This window comes from Hyposmocoma kahamanoa, unplaced genomic scaffold (assembly GCF_003589595.1).
Source record: "Hyposmocoma kahamanoa isolate Upper Pololo Valley unplaced genomic scaffold, ASM358959v1 220, whole genome shotgun sequence".
NCBI lineage: Eukaryota > Metazoa > Arthropoda > Insecta > Lepidoptera > Cosmopterigidae > Hyposmocoma > Hyposmocoma kahamanoa.
The window spans coordinates 98,617-115,081 of NW_020653740.1; the positions used below are offsets into that span (position 1 = coordinate 98,617).

The 16,465-nt window shown below is 35.1% G+C and overlaps 4 protein-coding genes across 4 annotated transcripts; 2 read left to right on the forward strand and 2 right to left on the reverse strand.

Moving 5' to 3' along the window:
* Positions 1-965: 965 nt before the first annotated feature.
* On the forward strand, positions 966-2,947 carry LOC113228034 (protein ecdysoneless). The gene is made up of 2 exons (XM_026461174.1): positions 966-1,025; positions 1,594-2,947. Exons 1-2 carry the CDS (start codon positions 966-968, stop codon positions 2,866-2,868), a joined length of 1,335 nt encoding a protein of 444 aa, XP_026316959.1. The 3' UTR covers positions 2,869-2,947.
* Positions 2,948-3,008: 61 nt separating this feature from the next.
* On the reverse strand, positions 3,009-6,568 carry LOC113227891 (dehydrogenase/reductase SDR family member 4). The gene is made up of 6 exons (XM_026460973.1): positions 6,340-6,568; positions 5,963-6,140; positions 5,561-5,638; positions 5,279-5,425; positions 3,679-3,813; positions 3,009-3,313 (listed from the first exon to the last, which is right to left on the reverse strand). The coding sequence occupies exons 1-6, from the start codon at positions 6,465-6,467 to the stop codon at positions 3,143-3,145; spliced, it is 837 nt and encodes a 278-aa protein (XP_026316758.1). The 5' UTR covers positions 6,468-6,568; the 3' UTR covers positions 3,009-3,142.
* Positions 6,569-6,830: 262 nt separating this feature from the next.
* Positions 6,831-11,222, forward strand: LOC113227879 (xylosyltransferase oxt). The gene is made up of 4 exons (XM_026460956.1): positions 6,831-7,699; positions 7,915-8,054; positions 8,775-8,932; positions 9,042-11,222. Exons 1-4 carry the CDS (start codon positions 7,104-7,106, stop codon positions 10,854-10,856), a joined length of 2,709 nt encoding a protein of 902 aa, XP_026316741.1. The 5' UTR covers positions 6,831-7,103; the 3' UTR covers positions 10,857-11,222.
* Positions 11,223-12,381: 1,159 nt separating this feature from the next.
* On the reverse strand, positions 12,382-16,284 carry LOC113228035 (ATP-dependent DNA helicase Q4). Its single transcript, XM_026461175.1, has one exon. It carries the CDS (start codon positions 16,282-16,284, stop codon positions 12,382-12,384), a length of 3,903 nt encoding a protein of 1,300 aa, XP_026316960.1.
* Positions 16,285-16,465: the final 181 nt, after the last annotated feature.

Genomic DNA, 16,465 nt, shown 5'->3' on the forward strand with positions numbered 1-16,465 from the left:
AGTACAAATCGGCAATTTCATACTTTAACCCCTATTATTTATTTACTCGTTATCAATATTATGAAGCCACACTGACTATAATTATTAAAGTTAAGAAATACTAATAAAATATTAAAATGTATAAGTTAAAAATTTCATGCCCAGAAGGCTGGCAACATTCCCCCTTTGAATTGCTAAACTTATTCTTTGGTGGACACAACTACCATCCTTGTGTTCACTGGAAGCGTCTACCAGGCAATGTGACAGCTCATAAATCAACAGACTAATATGTGGAGCGCACTATAAGTTTCCAGAATGAATAAGAAAAACATACTAAATGGTCAGTAATCAATTTATTGTTTGTCTCTGTTAGCATTAATGCACTTTTTCGTAGAAATGAATCAATTTTGAAAAAATTTATGCCACTCTGTGACAATCTCTGAAACATATTTTTCAGTCGACTGCCTCTTCAAGTGATGAAAATCGTTGACCGCATAGATGGTTCTTAATTTTTGGGAATAAATAAAGTCACAAGGTGCCATGTCGGGACTACGCGGGATGGCTCATAAGATCAATGTAGTTCACCTTCAAAAATTCGTTTGTCTGTCAGGCCGTGTGAGAACTGGCATTATCGTGGTTCAAGATGATACAGCGGATTTACGGTTATTTTTACGGAGTTTGTCAATAACTTCCAGCAACCAAATGGTCATGTACCAATCACTATTCACGGTGTACAATGATTCTCCACAGCAACAGTAGCCATGTGTCCAGTTTTGTTAAAAAAAGAAGCAATCGTCCGCTTAGAGGCACTTTGCACGCGCGCCTCTTTGGTTGGTTTCGGCTCATCTCGAAAGATCCATATGCTCAATTGCAGCTTTGTTTTGGGTTTATAACTATAAATCCATGTTTCGTCATCTGTTACTATGTCTCACACCAAATTTGACGCCCCTTCGTTGAATCTGATAAGCATAGCATTGCACCAAGTGATGCCTCAGTCAAATTGTGTAGGATCCACCGAGATCACAAGTTTTTCACACCAATTTGGGGTTTGTGTAGTATTGATTGTATTTGACTCATGCCTATGCCTAAATATGCCCGAATCTCACGGTATGTCACATGCCTGTCTGTTTCGATCATACGGCGCACAGCAAGGATGTTTTTGTTGTTCACAGCAATGGACGGGCGACCATCACGAAATTCGTCACTGAGATTCACACGGCTGCGTTTGAATTCCCCAAACCAGCTATAAATAGTCGTCGTGGATGGTGCTTCATTCCCAAAAGTAGTTTGAAGCCGAGCGAAGCTCCGCTGAGCTGTTAAATTACGCTTAAAAAATTCGTCGTAAATAAATCATACTACGAAAATTTTCTTGACTCATGTATTTAACTCGAGAAAATTTTGTGATGTAGACAACGAATTTCTAAAATGACGCCACAATGTAAAAACAAGTGACAATCAGATGAAACAAACTGTATTCTACACCCAAAGAGTTCCATTTTCAAATGTTGTAATTACTTTTTAAATATTGTTTATGTAAGTGACCAGTTCCGAAAACTTATAGTGCGCTCTATGTATATATTTAAAATTTCACTGTATATATGTGCTTCTTTTCAGGTCTTCATCTACCAAAACAACATTCACATCATTTCACCAAATATTCTAGATATTGACACAGAACTCAACATGATAGATGCAATTAACATAATAATCAATAATCAAGTAGAAACAAAGTCTCTAGAAGTTCAACAAGCTATCTTAAACAGAATTGGCAATTATCCAGAAAAAATGACAGAAAATATACACAGAGCATTAGTTAAGTTACCATTAGATGTAGCGACATTACTCACTTTGAAACCTTCTTTTATTTCACCAATAGTAAGCTCATATTGTGAGCATGACATGCTGGAGGCTAGAGTCTGCAAGAATGTTACATTTAAAAACTGTATTACTGTGCAAGTAAAATTTACCAAATGTCTTTATGCAATGCTTACACATTCAAAGCTAATCACAAATTTGAAGAATGCACATGTTGACCTGAATGATAAAAAAAGAAATTTAGGATTGAAACTTACTTGTGGCTATGAAATAATTATGAGTAAATTAAAAGTTGATATAATTTCCTCTAAAGAATACACTAAGTTTATTAAAAGTCTGAGTGACAAAGGATATTTCAGAGACAGCATTGAGGGATCAAAAGAACATACTAGACTGTTAGAGAAGGCTAAAGAGTTCTATTTGAACATGGAGTGTCCTGTTAACTCGCAACTCAATAATGCTATAGCACAAATAATGCATACAGAAGAATTTATTACCTTGAAGGAGTCCTTGAAGAATACTCAAGGTTTAGAGAAAGAGCTTGCAGAAGACAATGATGACTGGCTAAATATCCAACCTGACGAATTAAATAATTTACTAAATACAAGGTATGGTAAAAAGCCAACATTCAAAAAAGATGACGTAATGAATTCAGAAACAATAACTTCAAAATTGTCGAATTTCCTAAAAGAAACATCAGATTTTGAAGGAATTGAAATAGGTTACGAGGAAGAGGAAGACACTGAAATAAATTTTGATTCTGATATATTTGTAAATTCTTTGAAGAACATGTTAGATACAATTAATGGTGCAGACGAGGTTGATTCAGACAATGACAGTAATAATGATATGGATGATGTTTCACCAGAAGATAATATAGATGAAGAAATTAGAAGAAAGTTACTCTCTAACATAAGCAATACTTCAGAAGACAGTCAAAACATTATATCCAACATGATTCAAAGTATGAAAGAGGAACAGGGGGCACCAGGACCTATTAGTAACTTACTAAGAGCTATAGGAATTAACAAAACCAGTGTGTTAGATTCAGATGATGATGATGATGATCAATGAAATGAAATATAACTGGTTAATAAGTACACTGTAAGTAATGTAGCTACATTGTTGTAGATAAATAGTTTTTACAAGGTTGAAATATCAGTGGGATAGGTGTAAGTGATAATAAAGAAAAAAAAACAATTTCATAAATGAAATGACTTTATACTACTATACTATAAACAATATACATATGAAAAACCCTCTTTGATTTACAAAAAAATTATGTAGCTTAAAAGCCGTTTAATATTATTATCAATTACATCATACATAGTGCTTATTGAAACAAAACCTAAAGATGTGAAAAACTGCCACCTGCTACCACGATAGTTTCGCCTGTGATATAACTAGCATCATCTGATGCGAGAAATGCGACAGTGCTGGCTATTTCTGTAGGCTTACCAAATCGATTCATAGGTATTTTTGACAGACTTGCTTCTTTTGATGCATCTGATTCTGTGATCTGAAATAAGATGTATTTAAGTGTTACAATAATAATTAAGGTATCACAAAAACATTAGGTACTATGTCTTTGTTTCTATATGTTGAACTTATTACAAATAATATAAAAAAGATTACTTTCAAAGTTTTTCAAGATTTTGTTCAACTATCTCACCACCGCTACACATGTCTTTCAACCCTGACATTGGCAAAATCGTCGCGCAAAACGACGGAGCCATAGACACAAAAGTTAAAGTTGAAGTTGAAAGGTGAAAAATAAAAAATATATATATGCTTCTAATCAAACTTCTCAGTATAACCATCAAAACTAAATTGACAAACTAATAGATACTTCACAACACTAAAGACAATTTATTTTGTACTTACAGCAGATGCAAACTTAGTAGCTACAACACCTGGAGCCACACAGTTGACTCTGATATTGTCATGTACCACTTCACTCGATATTGCCTTTGTCAATCCCAGTAATGTTGTTTTACTGACACTGTATGCACCTAATGGCTGAATTTAAAAAAGGAAAACAAATTAATTATTTAATTACGAAAATTTACTAATCTAATTTCCTAAAAAAATATTAAAAATAGAGCCCAGTTTTTGTATGGAAAACAAATTTTTCTTTTGCCTAGTTCTTTGTTGTGATAAGTATAGACGACAGGATATCAAGCTACATATTGACAGACCTTGCTCCATTACTCTGGAGGGTTACCTATCAGTAGTCCGAAATGTCATTTTCCAGAAATAACGTTTGGTTGAAATTTCATAACCTCGAAAGTAATTGTGAGAGGAAAATGTTTTTTCTTTTAAACCTAACTAACCTAACCTAATCTGATCGTGTCTTTGCGATAAACATTCAACATAATATCCTGAAAGAATAACTGTTTCGTTCAAATTCGGTTTTCGGTGCGAATTCGGCAGCCTCGCCCTATAAATTGTGTGGCATACGCGATAAGATCTCCAGTAGATCGACCACGGCGAAAACAAGTGTAGACGGCTATTCAATACACACTCCATAGTCTTACAGGTATAGAGGCGATTCCGATAAGTCGATAATTAGATGGGTCGGCATGACTTCTTAGGTACAGAATGTACATTTACAAAGTTGTAGGTTTTTGGAACTTGTCCAGAACTCATAGAGAGGCGATGCAGGCGAATCAATACCTAAGACAACTCAGGTGCACAGTTCCGCATGATAATCTCTGAAATCCTATCAGGGCCACTGGTTTTGTTGACGTCTAATTTGTGTAAAGTTTTCAACACCTCTTTTTGACGTATAGTGATCTCCGGCATTTCCGAGTCACAGCGAGGTAGCGTAGGTGGTGTTTGCAAAGTAGCGTCAAGGCGGGATTTGGAAGCGAAGAGAGAAACAAAAAAATATGCTTTCTCTTCAGCAGTGTGAGCCAGCGATCCGTTGGCTCTCATTAAAGGCGGAAGCGATGACCTGCAGAAATTCGCTTCGAGCGATTTAGCGAGCGACCAATATGCTTTACTCCCTGATGGGTATGACGCTAACCTGGCCCTGAAGCTTTCCGTATCGCTTGTTTGCAGGATCTAGCGGCTTTATTAAAGGCTTTTTTCAAACGGAGGGTTTCCGGTGCTTTGCGATCTCGAGCATCCGGTATCGAACTGGGTGACGAAATACTTTCACAGATTTCTCATAGATGGCACTACGGCTAAAAAGTCGTTGAAACACCAAATACAAAGATATGACAACAAGCACATAGAAAAATTTGTGAGGTCTGCTGGTTCGTTCCATGGCTTAGTTAGTATAGCGTCTGATACGGTATGCTAGAAGACGTCGGTTCGAATCTGGCCGGATCGTTGTAATTTATTTTCAGAAATAAATTACTTCGATCCGGCCATCATTTACCGCCACCATTAAACTACGTTTCTATCGTTGTTTAATGGTTCCTAAGACAGTTATCCACACACTGACTGTCCCATTTAAAAAAAAAATACTGTATATTACCTGCATAGGGTTGTAAGCAGCAATAGATGACACAAACACAATGCTTCCCCCTCCTCTTTTCATGAGCTCTGGGTAAGCTTCCTTGGCCAGAAGCCATGAGCATTTTACATTGATCTCAAATATCTTGTCCCATACGTTGTCCTCTGTCTGTGGAAACATTTTGTCAAGGGAAGAAAAACTTAGATTGCATTGGGACTATGACTCCTTTTTATCTAAATGGAGAATTATGTAAAATGGAAAAGGGGCCTACTTTGTATTTTTTTAGAAATGTTTGTTACTTACCTCAAGAATAGGTGAAACTGCTGGGTTTACTGCAGCATTTGATACAAGTATGTCTAAACCACCAAACTTACTATTAGCCTGTAAAAAACAACATTCATTAGGTGCATTGTTTGTGCGTAAAAAAGTAACAATTTTATAAACCAACATTTATATGGAATATTTGTACAAGAAGATAACCAGTTGTTATCTACAATTTATTATACCTACTATATAAAAGGTATTATCATCAGTGTTTTATAGAAAGGGCGACAGCGCTGTTTCGAAAAAAATTCAAAGGAGCATGTTCCAATTTTCCATGACTGTTTTAAAATATTTACGTCCTGTTTTAAATTTAATTTTAAAACTTAATTAAAACCAAAATTGAATTTTATGACTTTATGATTATTTAGCAAAAAAACTTACAAGATCAAAAAGTTTCTTCCTGTGCTCAGCATTCCCAACGTGGCACACAATGCCCTCTACACTTATCCCATCTTTGCGCAAATCTGATACAGCTTTATTTACATTATCTTCTTTTCTGCTACTTATTACTACTTTAGCTCCTTCATTGCCCAACCTTTTAGCTATAGCATAGCCAATACTAAAATCACATTTATGTTATTATTATAATATCACATAAAATTATTCAAAACAGTTGCTAATGTTATCTGCTAGGCAGACAGTAATGTACCTATTATAGGTAAACTACCTTCTAACCATAAGGCAAAAAAGCTAAATACTATTTGAGAGTAATATTTGTTCTTTATCTATTAGGACTTATTTGTTTATTATTTACTCACCCATCAGTAGAGGCGGTAACTATAGCTACTTTACCTTTCAGTTTCTGAATACTTGCACTGACACTGCTTGAGTGCAGTTTAGACATGTTGTAGTTTGTTAAACGTAATAATTTGATAGTTCGAATCATTGCATCTAGAAGGAAAATAAGACTAGCAAAATTCCAAAGTTCAGAGAGACAGGGAAAAAACAATATGAAGTCAGTCCTCTCGTTATACTTACGTAGAAATAAGCGAGATAGTAGATTGGTGTCGGTGGCGCTATCTATATATATGTTATTCGATCAATTTGACAGAAATGCACTGCTGCCAATATAATCACGCGAGCCAATCAAGCTATGTATGCTATGTCCGAATTTAAGAAAAATTTAGCACATACCTACCGTTTAAACTAATGGGCAAGGTGTTCAATAAATTCTGGAGACGAATAATTTAAAATAGCTTGTTTTTTATGTTGGTAGTACATGATCATTGTTTCTATAAAAAATTTAATTGAAAATAATAAACTAGGTATAAGTCATAATACTTTATTCGGACCGTGAATTCCTCAATATTTCTCGTTTTTTTATTTTGATTGTCACTGTCGTTCGCATTTTCGTTCCTCCCTTGATAAGCCTTAGAGGATGTGATAAACAGATAAATCCAACCAAATTGTACTTTAACTAGGATGGGTCGTACTACGAAATTTACCAGATAAAATAATTTTTGGTTTTTTATTTTATTAAATGCTTGCTTATGTATTATGCGGATCTTAGTTGCAAGACGCTATGGCTATAAGTACTCGGAGATTATTTTTCAAATATGCGAAATGTTTAGTGATTACTATTGTCGTAGCGTTTTTCGTACAAATTCTTATTGCTGTTTATTTATTCCCAACTGAACATGATAATTTACTTACGGAACTTGGTCGCATCTCATATTCGCGGCAAGAAATGGGCGATGTGTCAGCGAGAAAGTTAAATACCGGATTTATGAATGATGAAGACATAGCTCCAAACACTAAGCAACAGAACAAACCAGTGAGTAGCCTAAGATTAGAAGAACTAGATTTTAAGCCAGCTTGTGACGTAAAAAACAGAGAAGCTATATCCGCAATACACCGTGCCAGGACTCAAATTTGTAAGCAACAAATTGTGAACAAAACTTGCCTTATACAAAACGGTAATTTTTACCCTGAATCTTTACCACATCATTGTATGCCTGAAGGAGTGGTTTATGGCAAACATTTGGGCTGTTTTAAAGATGAAAAGGAGATGCGTTTGCTGTCTAACTTTAGTGGGAATTATGCAAAGGGAAATACACCATCCACCTGTTTAGACATTTGTGTTCAAGCTGGACTCCCATACGCAGGAGTACAATATGGGTAAGCTTTTAATATTTGCTAATACTCAATAATATTTTTTTAATACAACTTACCATTTTATTAATTGTTATATCTTATAAGTTCTAGTATGTGTATTATGTATTTAAAAAGAATAATAGAATTACTGTAGTAAGATTATAGTAAAACCATAAATCTTAATAATATTAAGTACTATATCAAGAGATTTCACTAATTTTATTTTCTTGTAATTTCAGGTCTGAATGTTTCTGTGGAGAAAATGCGCCACCATTGTCGTCATTATCTGATGGCTTGTGTGACATGAAATGCTCAGGTGACCCTACCAAGATTTGCGGTGGATACTTCGCTATGAACATTTTTCAAACTGGTATAGCAAGTTAGTATAAAGCTACTTTTGTTTTATTTAGTAAATGTTTGTACAGTTAGCTTTTTGTCAGACTATGATAAAGTCAGTGTATTTATCAACTATATTTTATGATCCACATGCCTTTGAAGTCTTAAAAACTTAAAAGTTATGTGCACTAATTTCAGCAAATTCTATCTCTTGGTTAGTTAAGTAATAATTTTATTTATTTATTTTAGCCTTTGTTGCTGAGAACTTACATACTAACGTATCTGTGGGGGCGGATTATGAGAAAAAAACGCCTGGTTGTAAATTGAGCTTCTTGGTCTTGGTTTTGCTTGGATCGCGGTGAGATTTGGAACGCCTTCGGAGTCTTGTGCAGTCAATTTTGGAATGTCGTTCCGCTCCCAACGCTCCGCTTTTTATATCATCGCTGGCCCGCCGTGCCGCTCGCATTCTATTCAAGTGTGCGAGCGGGACGGCACCAATGCAGGAGCGGGACGGGAGAACCCTACAGACTCCAAGCAAAACCCCTCTCTCCCTCTCGTTTATTTACTAAACCTTAAACTAAATTAACAATACCAAATTATAATAATAAATCACAATAATAAATTTACAATATTAAAAATCACATGGGCGCGAACACGTTTTCGTCCTGAACAGTATCTAACACAGAAACTTTGTATGACATAGTATATGTATACTCTTATTACTTATTAGTTAAATATTAATAATAATATGGAAATGTTGCAGAATTCAAACCCAGAACACCAGTTACTACTCACACCAAAACAGATTCAGTACGAATTGTATTTCTCCTGACACTGAATGGAAGGGCCTTACGTCAAGTTCATAGACTGGTCAATGCTCTTTATAGAACAAGGCACTATTTTTATATTCATATTGACTCTGTGAGTATAATCAGATATTTAATAACAACAGGAGATGACTGTCTGTGATAAAAATGATAGCTGTTAATGTATAATTTAAGAGATATTATATATTTATTTTCATTTTCAGAGACAAGACTATTTACATCGTAAATTATCAGTCTTAGAAAAAGAATTCCCAAATATAAAATTAGCCCCAAGCAGATTTTCTACAATTTGGGGTGGAGCGTCCCTACTCACAATGCTTTTAGCTGCTATGAGGGACTTCAACAGGTTAGACTGGCAGTGGGATTTCGTCATCAACCTCAGTGAAAGTGATTTCCCAATTAAGTCTTTGGAAAGTTTAGAAAAATTCTTAACAGGAAATAAAGGATTAAACTTCGTGAAATCACATGGAAGGGAAGTTCAAAGATTTATCAAAAAGCAAGGCTTAGATAAAACTTTCATTGAATGTGAAAATCGCATGTGGCGAGTGGGAGAAAGAAAATTGCCCAGAGGAATAGTGATAGATGGAGGAAGTGACTGGATAGCACTATCATCAGAATTTGTATCATATCTTATTGACAGCAGTAATAAAGACAAATTGTTAACAGGATTAGATATATTATTTAAACATACTCTGTTGCCTGCTGAATCTTATTTCCACACTGTTTTACGGAATTCACATTTCTGCAACACTTATGTGGACAACAATTTGCATGTAACCAACTGGAAAAGGAAATTAGGCTGTAAGTGTCAATATAAACATGTTGTGGATTGGTGTGGATGTTCACCGAATGATTTCCGAACAGAAGACTGGCAGAGAATTCAAAACACTGAGGAACGTCAATTGTTCTTTGCTAGAAAGTTTGAACCTATAATCAATCAAGAAATAATTACAAGAGTAGAACAGTTTGTAGGATTCAATGATCATCATTTGGTCCGTAATTTAGATGCTTATTGGCAAAGCATTTACAACACAGAAGATTTAACAGCTCAATCAGATGACACACTTTTAACCCACGCTGGAAGTATCATTCGCCACAATGCAAAAATTTTATTAGCTGAACAATGCTACATAAAACCTGACGAAATTATTGAAATAAGCTCTTATCATTTTGCTGATATCTACAAAGGAAATTTGATATTGCACAAAGCTTTTATTCAAGGTGAAGAAGTTTTAATAGAAACTTGGTATAAACCAAAAAAGCATTTAGATTTGAATTTAGAAAACCAGTATGTCGACAATGTCAAGATGTTTAAAGTTAGTTCAGACTATGACCAGAAAGAGATGATTTTCCGAAACTTAGCTAATATATTAGGTCCACTGTCAGAGCCAGTATTATTGTATCAGTTTTTACCACCAATAGAAAAGAATTTTGAAAATCTGACTGTAATGTGGCTGGATCCCGCCGGTGTCATCGCCGATGTCGTCAGCATTCATGTAGACGAGACCAATTTAACCAACTTCATCAAGCCTAGTCTGAAAACGCCACTTCTTCCAGGAGTCTGGAAAGTAGGGTTATTTGAACAATCTAATTTAATTGCTACAACTAATTTTTTTATTACGCCGTTAGAATATTTTTCTGGCAAGGAAGTATCGCACCAAGAAGCAAGCATTATCAACAGTGGATCTCAAAATGCTTATAAAAATTACTCTTACATCAAATTGATGAATTTTCTACCTAATAAAGAAGAAAGTTTACTACTGCAAAAGATTTCATACTCTAATATCAAGAGAATACATAAGGATTTAAGAGAATGGACAGACAGTTTAACGATTGAATTTTTCAATGTTTTAGGTTCTTGTATAAATTCTTCAAAGACTGACCTGACAGACAAAGTGGTATGTGGTAAACATACATTTGATTATTGCACTTCATCAAACTGGAGTTCTTTGTCTCCAGATCCTAAGGGAACTATAGGCAAATTAAATAAAAGCACTGGACGATTAGAAAGAACGTGACAGAGGAGTTTTAGATAGATATAAAAAAATTATGTATTTGGAATATTAGTACTTCAGTTGATATACTATTCTATTGTGTATTATGTTGGTATGATTTTGTTTTAGGTCCATTGACGAAGGTATTATAATTACGATCAAATATAATGGCTGTACACATTGATATTGTAAGTCAATGGCTGTACATAATACTTTCAGAGATATTGCGTGTCTATTTTTTTACAATTATATTTATAATTATCAATTTTCACATTTTTCATTGTACACATCATTTTAATTTTTATACTTTAGTAATATATTATTACAAATGGTAGAACAATAAAAGTCACTATGTTGAACAAAATTAAGTACATTTAGGTAGATAAAATTATGTGAAATGTACACCAGCCCCCGTAGCAAGGCTACGCATGGCGACGCGCGCGATAAAATTGAAATAAGCGCACGGTATTGGCTGTCTCAATCAGATCTAATTTCGATAGCCAATAGCGCGCGCTTATTTCAATTGTATCGCTCGCGTCGCGACTATCATGCGTAGCCATGCTACGGGGCAGTGTTGGGCGTTAATCAATTAAATTTCAATCAATAATTCAATCAGATTAAAAAATCAATTCAATTGAAATCAATTGATTTCAATTGAATTGATTTTACTTGCAATTAAAATCAATTCCGGTCGGTTGGGGGCCCCGGTTGGGAACCCCGCTTGGGGGCCCCGGTTGGGGGCAGGTTGGGGGCCCGTTTGTGGGGCTCGGTTGGGGGCCCTGGTTTAGGGACCTGGTTTGGGGGCCGCGGTTGGGTGGCTCGGTTGGGGGCCGGAGCCCCAAACTGGGACCCCAACGCGGCCCCTAACCAGGGGCCCCCCAAACGGGCCCCCAACTGGGGCCCTAACCGGGGGCCCCAACCGGGGCCTCCAACTGGGCCCCAACCGGCACCCTAACCGGGCCCCCAACCGGGACTAACTGACCCCCATATGCCCTACAAATTTATCATAATTGTCAGTTTTAATTGTTAATTGTTAATCAAAAACATTGAAAAGATTGAAAATTGATTAATTGTTAATTGCGGTTCTCGCAACTAACAATTGATCAATCGTTAATTGCTGTTTCGCAATTAACAATTAATCAATTGTCAATCTTTAATTGCCAGAACAATTAAATTTTGCCCAACACTGCTACGGGGCTGGTAATTTCAAAGTATTTTAATCTATTATATGAGAATTTGGAATGTGTTGTTGCTATGTAGCACATCTATCATAATTCTTATTATTAAACATTCTTTGTTATAGTGGCAACAAAAATTGCGTTATTGAATTTTGAGATGGTAATAACACCTAACAGACGTCCTTAATTATCTGTTGGAATGTTAAAGTAAAATACATTTATTATGTGGTTATTAAACATTTTATGTTACTTTCGACTTTTATTATATGAGTAAGCTGTGCATGATGTCTTTTAGATACCTATTAAGTTTAAAGGAGAACCAATGCAGTCTAGAATATTTTATTAGTATTGAATAGATACAAATGAAATATTTACACAATTTTCAACTGAATTATTTGTTGTGTCGCTATTCTCATTATTCCATAAAAATCTTCATGTATGTGCGAACGCCAGAATTTGCACTTGCCCCATACAATAGCAGGGTAATTTGGTGATGATATGCCTTGAAAAATTCGTGCAATACTACGTCCAGTAAACATGCAGTCTCTGTATGAGGATATTAAGGCACGAACATCAGAGGCAACGCGTTCTACGTCTAGAGGTCGTTCTTCCATTGTAACATCTGTAGGTAAATGGTTTTCTCTTTGGAAATAATTTCTTATTGTATTTTTTAATTCATTGGATTTCTCCATTAGGGACTCTTCTGGCAAATTGTTAGACTCCAATGAATAGTTTCCAAGTTTACTGAAAGCTTTATTACTCTCTTCTAGTTGATACAACATCGCCTTCTCTTGTAAAAGAACAGTACCATGCAAATCATCTAATATTGAATCTAGTTCACTTGGTGATAAATCTCCTGGTGCTTTTATTCTAAAACCTAAGGTATTAAACTCTATCTTCAATTGAGATCTTCTGGAAGAACCACATTCTGTTATCCATTCTAAATTTTTAAGATGGTATTTTGTCATACCACTCTCCCAACCAATTGCTGACGCGACATGAATAACATCAAATTCTAAAATGTTTCTTTTTGTCACTTCAGGATCTTTCTTACACTCCAATAAGTATGCCATAGCCAGAGGTGGACTATCCTTTGTTGCTTCCAGAATTTTTTGTGGTCCACCATATGAAGAAATTTTACACATTATGTAAGCATTGTTAAGAACTTTTATATATTGCTTAGTATGCAGTTCCACATAACATAACATTGTGGAAATATTTTCTGATGGTAAATCCAATTCTTCTACTGTACTATCTATAGGAATGCCCACCTCATGTCCCTTACATCTTGAATTTGCAGCACTAGTGCATTGACAAGGGATGAACAGTTTCTGTAACAATTTTCTTATAGAAGGTCTGTCTATAGTATTTGCATGTATATGTTTAAGGAGTTCATTCCTATCATTATTACTGTTATTCATCAGTACATGACAATATGCATATTCTCCATCACGTCCAGCTCTGCCTACTTCTTGAACATATGATTCAAAGCTACTTGGCATGTTGTAATGTATTATACACCTTATATTAGCTTTATTTATACCCATACCAAAAGCCACTGTGGCGACTATAATCCTTAGTGTTCCATCCATGAAATGTTTTTGAATCTTTTTTCTCTGTGCAGCTGACATACCAGCATGATAAGCTTCGGCAATATAAGACATTCTCTTTCTTTTGTTGTTATGCTTCTCCATATTTATTTTTCCAGGCTCTTGAAGACATGATCTAAGTATAGCTGCAACTCGTTCACACTCATCTCTTCTAATGCAATACACAATAATAGAATTGAAAGAGCTAATTTGTTTCGAATTTATTAGTGATATTAATGCTTTGTCTTTGTCTTTTTCTAAAGAAACTGATAAACAAAGATTGTCTGGCAATGTTGGATTATTAATAACACCCGACAAACCATCAGGAATATTAATATGACTGATTACACTTTTTATAGTTGCTTGACTTGCTGTAGCTGTCAAACCCAGAATACATTTAACATTAAGTTTTTCTCGCAACACTCTACAAATCATCAGGTAGCTTGGTCTAAAATTGTGGCTCCACTGTGAAACACAATGGGCTTCATCAATACAGGCAAAAGCAATTGGCGGCAATGACTTAAATAAGCCAACAAAACCATGAGAACCATCTCCGGATATCAAAGCTTCTGGAGATAATAAGAGGACTTTGATTGTTCCATCTTTTAAACATTGCATTATTTTTTTGCGCTGTGTTGGAGGTTGATTTGTATGTAAACAACCTGCTTTTAAAAACTCAGGCATACTTAAAACTTGGTCTTCCATTAGTGATACAAGTGGAGAAATTACCAGTGTTATACAATTATAATGCTGACTGTAGATGTAGGCAGGAAGTTGATAGCATAAGGATTTACCACCACCTGTTGATAAAATCAGTAAACTGGACATACCACATAAAATTCTCATAATTGCTTGTTCTTGTCCAGGTCTAAAAAAACTATGCCCAAATTTTTGTAGAGCTTCATACAAAGCTGTTGGAGTTTCTTGTTGATAACTTGAGTAAATAGGTCTAATTTCTGTACTCTGACAAGGTGTCTCAGTCAAAAGCTTCATAAATGAGTCAGGTATTGGGCTTGACATGTATGCAGACATGCTTAATTGTTCAGATAGTGACATAGTATTCGTTTCTTTGGACACAATATCATGCATATCTTCCAATGTTGGAATGTTACTGTCAACACTACTTTGCAAAGGTAGCAGTGTATCGCCTTTATGGGCTGTGCAATATCTAGCCATGTGTCCATGTGCTCCACATTTAAAACAAGCCATTTTTCCTCCTTCTGGAAATTCTATACCAGCATGAAGAGCTTTTTTATCCTTCCATTGCTGTTTTTTGTACTTTGAAAAGTTAATGCTCTTTTTCCCTCGAACAAAAACTTTCTTTTCTATATTAATTTTAACAAAATTGTCGTTTAAGGTTCCACTTTGAATTTTCTTTTCTAACTTTTCAACCTCTTTATTTTTTGATTTATCAATATGACTAGTTTTACCTGATGATTGTACAACATTTAAGATAATGTCTTCGGGATTAGGAAGACGTGGTGTCAGTTTATCATCTAACCCAAATGGTAAATATTCTGCAATATCTGGAGGCTGTTCATCTTTGTCAAATTGTACTTTATGTGGTGCAGTTTTCTTCCGATTTCTTACACTAATTTTTGCCTTCCCTATTTTGCTTGATTTATTTGTTTTAGAGTTTATATCCATTGGAAATAAGGTTTCGTTTTTGTCTTCGTAGTACAATGTCTCATCTTGACTCTCATGAAGTGTGGATACAACTTTGCTTGAAGTAATTTTCCTTTTCTTAAGTGCAGGCTTCAATTTGTCTATTGCTATGTCTTCAGTTTCAGACTCACTATTTTCCACAAAATCTTTATTTGTTTCTGGATTAGTTGCTAATATTGATATCTTGATATTCGCTATACCAAATTTCTCTATTGGATCTCTTAATGTATCAGTCGCATTTGGTATGGAGTTATGTGATTGTTGTTTGTCACAGTTTGTACCAGTAGCTCTTTGAAGCCAAGCCTCATTAACATGTCTTGTGACAGGTGCTTTATGTTGGTTAGATAAATGAGAATGAGTCCCAGAGAATAAATTGTTACTGTTAACAATGACACTTTTATTTAATGCACTGTTGAAAAAATCATTGGGATCTGGTAAGTTTAGTTTCTTTAATTCAGGTTGAGTGTACTCCTTTTCAGTGTTCTCTTTCTCCACACTACATGCTTTTTCTTCATTCATAGGTTGTGATTTCGTTAACAATGACTTTCTAGGGTTTCTAATTGAAAATTTTCTACTTTCAAATAACTTTTTAGATAAGTTTACTGTAAAAGGACTTAAAAACTTAGGCTCATTGCCTTGTACGTCTTTGCTCGGAGCTTGTGAAAGTAATTTTTGGATTTCCCGACCGGACGGCAATGATGGTAGCAGCAGATCAGGATGGGAACTAGAATCTGATAGGGGACTGAGTGCAGTACAACCAATACTGTCCTGTTCTGTTGGTTCTGGAGAGTCAAATGATTCGTCATCGACATCGTAAATTGGAAGAGAATTTTCGAGAGCAGCACTTTTCAGTTGAAAGTACTTTTTGTACGCGTATTTTATGTTGGATGGTGCTTCTTTTATATCGAATTTCGACGGCGTCCGAGAATGTTTTGTTTTGAAGTCTTTTTCCCAATTTTTTACTATTAACTTAAATTTAGCATATGCTTTGTCTTTCTTGATTGATTCCATTAAATCCATGGTAGTTTAATGTATAAAAACCATGTTTATCAGAAACTCGTCACGTTACTCAGATTTTTCGCGCCTGCTATGATTTTGACTTTAGTTTTTTTTACGTATATAGGGAGAGACACACAAAGTAACGATATTTTTTGGTATCGAGTACTTTTCCTTTCAATATCGATACTTTTGTACTCGATAC